General features: G+C 59.3%; 1 protein-coding gene across 8 annotated transcripts in view; it reads left to right on the forward strand.

Annotated features, from left to right (window-relative positions):
• SRC (SRC proto-oncogene, non-receptor tyrosine kinase) overlaps positions 1 to 8,634 on the forward strand; it is a 30,755-nt gene that overhangs the window by 19,657 nt on the left and 2,464 nt on the right. For 6 of the 8 annotated variants that reach the window (XM_027770175.1, XM_027770177.1, XM_027770176.1 and 3 more), the window contains 6 exons: positions 2,438 to 2,470; positions 3,302 to 3,400; positions 3,564 to 3,667; positions 5,629 to 5,778; positions 6,965 to 7,120; positions 7,288 to 7,467. In XM_027770175.1, the coding sequence (XP_027625976.1) occupies positions 2,438 to 2,470; positions 3,302 to 3,400; positions 3,564 to 3,667; positions 5,629 to 5,778; positions 6,965 to 7,120; positions 7,288 to 7,467 (722 nt within the window). The remainder of the gene's footprint in view (positions 1 to 2,437; positions 2,471 to 3,301; positions 3,401 to 3,563; positions 3,668 to 5,628; positions 5,779 to 6,964; positions 7,121 to 7,287; positions 7,468 to 8,634) is intronic. The other 2 variants (XM_027770179.1, XM_027770180.1) reach the window with 1 other exon arrangement.

Genomic DNA, 8,634 nt, shown 5'->3' on the forward strand with positions numbered 1-8,634 from the left:
TTTTTCTTTTTTTTTTTTTTTTTTTTTTTTTTTTTTTTTTTTTGAGAGATTTTTGCTATAGGGCGTGTGTGCTCGCCAGAGATAGAAAGTGAGAAATCAGCCCCCAGGGGGAATGGCCATGCCGCAGTCCTTTCTCCTCCATCCTCCTCTCAGGATTTTGGGCACTCGCACTTATGTGCCCGGAGTTTCAAGCACCAGGTCCAGGACTCGAACCACGGTCAGCCATGTGGTAGTCCAGTGCCATCACTACTATGCCACCTGCTGGCCCTTTCCTTTTTTCTTTAGGCTTTTGCCATAGGGTGTATGTGCTTGCCAGAAAGAGACAGAGAGAGGGTTGGCCGTGTGGGAGTGCAGCACCTGCCCCACCACGCTACCTGCTGGGCCCCATCATCTCCTTTTACAGAAGAGGAGACTGAGACCCGGAGAGGGTGGTGTACTTGCCCAAGGTCCCACAGCAAGTCCTTGTTGCAGACTGCACTGTGCCGCCTCGGTGTTTAAGAAAGTTTTGGAGGGGTCAGCAGATAGTGTAGCAGCTGCGTCGCTGGACTCCCACACAGCTGACTGCGGTTCGAATCCCAGACCCGGTGGCTTAAAACTCAGTCTGGGCGCGTGTGCGTGCGTGCCCAAGATCCTGAGAGGAGAATGGAGGAGAAAGGATTGCGGCGTGGCCATCCCCCTGGGAGATGACTCCTCACTTTCCCTCTCACTATCTATGTCTCCCATCACCACCTGTGAGTGCACATGTTCTAAGATAAAACCTCTTAAAAATAAAAGGTTCTGGAGAGGGGCCAGCAGGTGGCACTGGCCCGGTGCTGGCATTTATATCCTTGGAGAGAAGCATGAGTAGTTCCGCCCTGCAGGTGAGGACACTGAGACGAGGGGCATGGTGTGGGGGAACCGAGGTCGCGCAGAGCAGTGGTGCGCTGGGATGGCGTCTGGGGAGTCGAGCTCTCAGGCCTCTAAAGCCCCAGGCCAGGCTGGAGGTGGGCCCTGGATCCTTCCGTGAAATGCGGTGCATCGCTTTCCCTGACCCTTGTGGAAGCAAACCCCCAAACCAGACTGTGCAGCCCTGAACCCACACGGGGCTGGTGTCGGGGGGCTGGGAGCTGTGCTGGCTGGAGTCTTCTGCCCAGCCCTGCTTGGCCCCTGGGCATGTGCTTCTCTCCACCTGTCCACTCAGAGTAGGAGGCCCCAGGCCCCCCTGGCTCTGCTGTGCCCGGCTGGGACGCGCAGGGGCTCTGGTTCTCGCCCTTGCTCTGCCATTGATTCATTGTGTGGCTCTGGGCCAATCATTGCCCTCCCTGTGCCTCATTTTCCCCATTGATAAAATGGAGCTTTGGACCAAAAAACCCTCAGAAATTGTTCCCTGTGGCTTGAGTCCCTTGCTTTGTAGCTGTGAACAAGTCTCTGCCCTTCTCTGTGCCTCAATTTCCACGGCTCTACAGTAAACGTGCTGGGCTACTCTAGCCTGGGTGCTGTGTGTCTCTGGGTTGATCCCTCGACATCTCTGAGCCACGGTTTCCTCATCCGGGGGCTGGGGCTTTGCCTTCCTCCCTTGCAGGTGGTCTTGAGGGTCCGATGGGACAGATAAGGGTGGACTGTCCCAGGTGGGCACACACAGGGAGGTGGATGGAGATTTGGGCAACTGAGGTGTCTTTCCTTGAGGTGTGGCCTGGCCGTGCGCTGGCGCCCTTGCCGGAGTGTGCCTGCAGCTACCACGGCCCCGGCCTTGCTCCAGCCAGAAGGACCCCCACCCAGATGAGCCCTAGGGTCTAGGGTGCTCACCTATCTTCAGACAGGTCCTCAGAGATCACACAGCTCTGCCCACCCCTGGCCTTGACTTCTCCATCTTTAAAATGGGCTGACGGACGTGGCTGGGGCAGCTGGAGGAACAGGAGCCGGGAACCTGGTTCAAGTTCAGACTGTGACTGCAGGCAGAGACCCCTCTCCCTCTGGGCCCAGAGGGGGCGGGGCGTCCTGCTTGCTGTGCGTCTTCTCAGGGTCATGGTGAGGTCCAGAGGCAGCCTTGACTGGCCCAGCAAGCTCTCAGGCACCACTGCTCGTGGAGGGCCGGGTTCTCATCTGGGAGTCAGGAGCCAGGCCTGGCTGTGTGGCCCTGGGCAGAGGCCTTTGCTTCTCTGGCCTCAGCCTTCCCATCTGTACAGTGGGAATGGGGAGGGCTAGACCCTCGTCCACAGGTTGCCCTGCCCCGTGACTCCCTGTCACCCCCTGTGGACCCACTCCCTATCCCCTGTGGTTGCTTGGATGCAAGGCCTCTGTGGCTGTCCCCTGTCCCTGTCCCAGCCTCGCCCGCTCTCCTGCTCTCTCCCTCGCTCCTCTGCCACTCTGCCTCTCACCGCCCCCATCTCTGCCTCTTCTCTCCTCTTGGGCTCTCGCTTTCTCCTCCCTCCTCTGTGTCTTTGGACCCCCGCTCCAGCCAGACCTGGTTCACATTCCGATGGCTGCAAAGGTACTTCCACCCCCGACTCCCACCTGGGCCCAGGGGACCCGACTGCCACCCCCCCCCTCCTGGGGCAGTTACCGTGGAGGTGCCCCGGCCACCGGGGCTCTGCGACCTCGGCTCCCTCTGATATGACTCACTTTGTGACTTGGGGCAAGGCCCAACCCTCCCTGGCCTCAGTTTCCCCCTGCAGATGGGTAGGCATTAGGAGGAGGCATAGTTTTTAGCTGAGGAGCCCTTTAGGCCTGACCCTGATTCATGACAGAGGCAAGCGTTGCTCAGGTTTGCAGAGCTGGGGCCTGGTTTGTCACTGGCCCCCAAAAGGCCACCCCTTGCCTCCAGTCAGGTCTCACAGCAACCAGGACCGGACTTCCAGATCTCAGGGCTAGGGAGATGCTGAAGGTTGCATTTGCCATCCACCTCGGGCGAGCAGCTTCTCTCCCATTATCACTGTGTTTGTCCCCAGAGACAGGGAGCTCCCTCCCTCACTCCCATGGTGGCTCTCGACATCTTGAGATATCTTGGTATTTCTGAAAGGACGCAGATTCTTCCCGTCCCGACTCTGGCCCTGTGGATTTGGGCCTCAGGCTGACCAAGGTCAGTTTGGCCACAGTCCTGGACTAAGCCCATCTGAGCCAGCTTTGGCAAAAAGGCATCGGGCCGGGAAGGGGCAGAGCGCCAGGCCAGCTCTGGAGCGCTGGGCGCGTGAGGACTTAAGCCGGCCTGCTGCCTCCCTGCGCCTCATCGGCCTGGGGGACCTCTGGGTGCCTAGGAAGACTGCAGGTGCCAGCTCGCCACTGACGGCCCGCTTCTCCTTTGCCCTTCCTCCTGCCCGCTCAGAGAGGGAGACTGGTGGCTGGCCCACTCGCTCAGCACCGGACAGACGGGCTACATCCCCAGCAACTATGTGGCGCCCTCCGACTCCATCCAGGCCGAGGAGTGAGTACTGTCCCCGCCACTGTCCGCTCAGGGTCACTGTGGGTCACAGCGTCCTTCTGGGTTGGAGCGGGAGGTCTGACGGGGCCCCAGCCACACACCATGGGAGGTGGTCTGGGTTGCTGAAGCCGGATCGCCACCACCACCCTCCTCCCTCCTACCCCAGGTGGTACTTCGGCAAGATCACCAGACGGGAGTCAGAGCGGTTACTGCTCAACGCAGAGAACCCGAGAGGGACCTTCCTAGTAAGAGAAAGCGAGACCACGAAAGGTACACACACGCCTGCTGGCCAGTGGAGTCTCTTATGGGCTGTTTGAGCTGGGCACTGTAGAATGAATAGGTGTTCGGTAAGGGGTGGGGAAGAGAGGTCAGCCTTCCAGTGGAGGGGCAGTCAGGGAGAGCGCTCGGGGTTGCTGTGGTAATGCACTGCTCAGGAGAAGCCGGATCCCACATGGCAGCAGAGGTTCGAATCCCTGGCCAGGTCTGCCTGAAACATGCTGGACTTGTGCAAGATCTGCTGGGTTAGAGGCTGGAGGAAGGGGAGATCATGGCATGACCAGGCCCTGTGGAGGGTGCCAGTCTTGCCTCAGTCCCATGCGTGTACATGCACACGCGCTCCACCATGGACCGAGAACAGCATTAGGAAATAGTAAAATAAGAGTCAGGTAGGTTCTCCTGGGAGCAGAGTAACCCGGGGTGACCAGAGGTGCAATGAAGAGGAGGCTTAGCCTACCTGGCCTCATTGTCCTTGGGTGAGGAATGGCCAGCGTGGCCAGCGCCTGCCAGGAGGGCTGAGTGTCCTGCAGCCAAAGAGTTTTGCTGCCAGGGCAGGTGACGATGCAGTGGGGCCCTCCTCTCTCCTCAGTTTTCCCCAGGCTGTGCCAGGTACTGGGACCCGCCTTGCCCTTCCCCCCAGTTCAAGCCACTCCCCTCTCTCCTGTCCCTCCCCCAAGCCAGAGAAAGATCAGCCCCTTTCAGTCCAGCCCCTCTGTAAGTGGGTTGCCAGCCCCATCACCATGGTAACCGAGCTGGGCGCCTGCCGGGCCTGGGGCTTGGAGGGAGACGGGAGAGCAGAGCATCCGTGTTGCGCATGTGCGTTTATGAGAGTGGAGTGGCCATGTTCACGTGTACAAGCTGTGTGCAGGTCTAGGCATGTGTGTGTGCCCTGGTGGGGGTTGTCTGCGTCGCCGTGTGGGAGTGATCTGCCGTGGGTTTGGCCGTGGGGCTGGGGAGTGTGTACCCCTGTGGGCATGTAGCCACGGGCGTGGACATGCTGTGCGTGTGCACATGCAGTCAGGCCTGGGGCTCCTGCATGCGTTTTTGTCTGCAGAACATGGTGGCCGCCCGGTGCAGCGACCCCGGTGTGGGCTGGGTCCCAGCTCTGTGCGCGGCGTGCTGGGCAGCCACAGTCCAGTGCTTTTCCTCTCTGCCTCACTTTTCCGTACCATGTGCTCAGATTGCAGCCTCCACCTGAGGACTATCTGGGGCGGTCTGTGGGCCGCAGGGGATGATGCCCACGCACTGCTTGGCCAGACCCTATGAAGGGCCTCTTCTCTGCCCCGCCTTGGGGCTCAGCCTCGTTCCAATGCCACCCCAGAGGTTTCTTCAGCTCAGGTTTAATAGAGGCTCCGAGCCAGGCCTGCCCGGCAGGGGGAAACTTTCCAAGCCAAAAGCTTTTAGAGGCTCAAGGGAAGCAGAGAAGGACCCGAGGCTGGTCCCACTTGGCCTTGGTATCCAGCACTGGTCTCCGGCCGTGTGTGCCACAGCCTCAGCCAACCAGGTGTTCCTGCCTGGGCCCAGACCTGCCTTCAGGGAGGAGTGGGGGCACAGACCGTGCCCGGGGGCAGGCTCAGAGAGGGGAAGCAGTTAGGCTGGGCACACATAGCCACGCTGGTTGTTCCCCAGTTCCCAACAGGCATTTATTGAGTACCTCCTGTGTACCACGCCCTCTTATTTGGGGTCTAGTCGAATATTCCCAGCAGCCCTGAGACACCCCCCACCTTGGGATACTCTCCACTAAGGTCCAGGGAGGGTACATGACTTGTCAAGGCCACACAGCTTCGGTTGAGGTTTCGCCAGGGCCAAGGGTGCATGGTGGGGCGCTCTGGTGGGTATCCCTTTCCCCCAGTGGCTCCCCTTCCCTGGCCTCCTCCTTCCGGTGGCATGCAGCACAGAACTGTGCCCAGAACACACGGTGGTCACGGCTGCCCCCGCCCTGCTCTGCCCTGCAGGCGCCTACTGCCTCTCGGTGTCGGACTTTGACAACGCCAAGGGCCTCAACGTGAAGCACTACAAGATCCGCAAGCTGGACAGCGGCGGCTTCTACATCACCTCGCGCACCCAGTTCAACAGCCTGCAGCAGCTCGTGGCCTACTACTCCAGTGAGTGCTGGCAGCGCCGTGTGTGTGGGGGCGGGGGGCTGGGCTCTGCAGGCCCACTGGGACATCGGCCCTTCCCGGCTGGGGGCCTGTTTTCCTGCGGATGCCATGGCTCTAGGTCGTCCTATCCCTTCCTCTGCCCTCCAAGCCCCCTCTTCCTTTCCCTGCCTCCATCCTCTCTCCCCTCCTCCCTCTCCTCCCACCTCTTCCTGCTCCCCTGTTCCATGACTCTCCCCTCCTCCTTGGCAGCTGGCTAGTGAGGAGGGGGCTGCCCCCAGTGAGCTGGAAAGGAGGGAACTTGGCTCCTGTCATTTGTCTCCCAGCCTTAGGACCAGTCTGAACCGGTTACTGAGAGAGGAGGGGGCTGCTGCAATGATCACAGCAGAGAGGGAGAGCAGGAGGCGGAGGGAGCTGGCGCTAGTGCAGGGGCGGCTGTGGGTGCCGTATGCGGCCCACCCACCTGGGAGTTCGAGCTGCCCCTTGGGTGCAGCGTCATGACCCTGTGCCTGGGCACGGGTACCGGCTTCCCTCACTCTTCTCCCTTCTCAGCTGGCCTTCGGCTTCCTGGAGGAACACCACCATGCTCCGAATCTTGCCCTCCCGGTTGAGTCCTCCAGGGGCTGCCTGGGAGCCTTAGGAGAAAGACCCTTGTAGCCTGAGGCCTGAGGCCTAGGTGGTCTGAACTCAGCAGTCTCCTGCCGTTTCCTGGTGCCACTCTTGCCCCAGTTCACTCCTGCAGCCCCTCTCTCCTCCTGTCGGCATCTTCAGCCCAGCAGCTGTTCTCTTGGGGCCTTTTCACAGGCTGTGGCCTCCGCTTGGAGTGTTGTTCTCTTGCTAACCCCTCACCTTCTTGAAATCCAAGCCTAGTTTCCACTTCCTCCAGGAAGCCTTCTAGCACTCCATCAGGCCCACCAGCTGTTGCCTGATTTAATACATTCCTGGTCTTGCAAGGGCAGGTGACAGTGGACTTGTTCTCCGCTTGGACCTGCCTTGCACCCCTTAAAGTCAGAAGGACAAGTGGATGAAGGGAGGAGCGACTCAGAGGGCAGATGCACACGGCTGTGGGCCAGGTGGGGTGGGTCGCACTGTGCCCCGAGACCTGTGCATGTGGTGTGTAGGGCTGTGCACTGCAGCTCGGGGAGACCCCGGGAGGGACCCCACCTGAGCCCCACTCTGCCTGCATCTGCAGAGCATGCTGACGGCCTGTGCCACCGCCTGACCACTGTGTGCCCCACGTCCAAGCCGCAGACGCAGGGCCTGGCCAAGGACGCCTGGGAGATCCCGCGGGAGTCGCTGCGGCTTGAGGTCAAGCTAGGCCAGGGCTGCTTCGGAGAGGTGTGGATGGGTAAGGCCACCCCGGGGGAGATGTGGCTGGGCGGGGAGGCTTCCGTGTCACCACGAGGGCCAGCAGATGGCCATGGCTAGGGGCCAGACAGGCGGGCAGACCAGGGGCTCCTGTGCCACAGGAATGGGAGGGTCTGCACTGAGGCTGCCTGCATCCCTCCCCCACAGGGACCTGGAACGGCACCACTAGGGTGGCCATCAAAACCCTGAAGCCAGGCACGATGTCTCCAGAGGCCTTCCTGCAGGAGGCCCAGGTCATGAAGAAACTGAGGCACGAGAAGCTGGTGCAGCTGTACGCGGTGGTGTCCGAGGAGCCCATCTACATCGTCACGGAGTACATGAGCAAGGGTGAGGCCCGGGCAGCCTCTGAAGAAGGGGTGCTCACCACAGGGTGGGCAGGAGGCTGGCGCCACTTCCCCCAAACCTAGGCGGGCTGAGAGAGGGAGGCAGGGGGTGGGCAGAGAGATAGGCACCCACAACGGGGTCTCCGCACTGTGATCTGCCCAGTCTCGTGTTCTAGTAGATCCTGGGACGTGAGCCCAGGGTCCTTCCCATTGGGTCCCCTTGCGTTATAGCCGTGCGGCCACCAGGCCCCTCGAATGTGCATGTTTAAGGGTGGATGGACAGAATCGAATTCTCGTGACAGTAGAACGTGAAACCAAGGGTTGCCCTTCTTGGTCCATTTTGTTTCCATGAGTTCCCACAATGCATCTTGTCTCGCCAGATGACTAGTTGGCTAAGGCCATTCTGGGACTAACAGAGGACTCCCTTAACCCTCCATGCTGAGCCACATCCTTGACTTCTCCTTGAGTGATTTAAAAATTATTTTCCAAACTTTCATTTTTTTGAGGTACAATGTACATATAATAAGATACACTCATTTTTTTTTTCAAGAGATTTTTGCTATAGGGCATGCGCACTTGCCAGAGAGACAGAGAGAGGCAGAAAGGCAGAAAGTGAGAAGTCACCCCCTACCCCCCGGGAGAGTGACCATGCTGCAACCCCTTCTCCTCCATTCTCCTGGGAGTTTGGGCATGCACACACATGTGCACGGTGTTTGTTTTTATTTTCTTTTTCTAAAATAGATTTTTGCTATAGGGCGCATGCACTTAACAAAAAGACAGACAGAAAGTGAGAATTCAGCCCCAAGGGGGCATGGCCACACTCCAATCCATTCTCCTCCAGTCTCCTCTCAGGATTTTGGACATACACACACATGTGCCCAGCATGAGTTTTAAGCCACCGGGTCCAGGACTTGAACTGTGGTTGACTGTGCAGGAATCCAGCAATGTAACTGCTACGCCATCTGCAAGTTCCCAAGATACACTCATCTTAAGTGTCCAGTCCCATGAGTTTCAAGAAGTAGACTTTTGGTGTATCCCTTCCTACAGCTAAGATGTACTGCTCACTCAGGAAGCCCCCTTTGCGTGTGGCACCCACCAGCCCCACCCCCTGGCCTGACATTGTATTTCTGCCATTGTGTTTGTTTTGCTATTCTTGACTGTCATATGTGTA

The sequence above is a fragment of the Tupaia chinensis genome, unplaced genomic scaffold, assembly GCF_000334495.1.
Source record: "Tupaia chinensis unplaced genomic scaffold, TupChi_1.0 Scaffold000115_1, whole genome shotgun sequence".
NCBI lineage: Eukaryota > Metazoa > Chordata > Mammalia > Scandentia > Tupaiidae > Tupaia > Tupaia belangeri.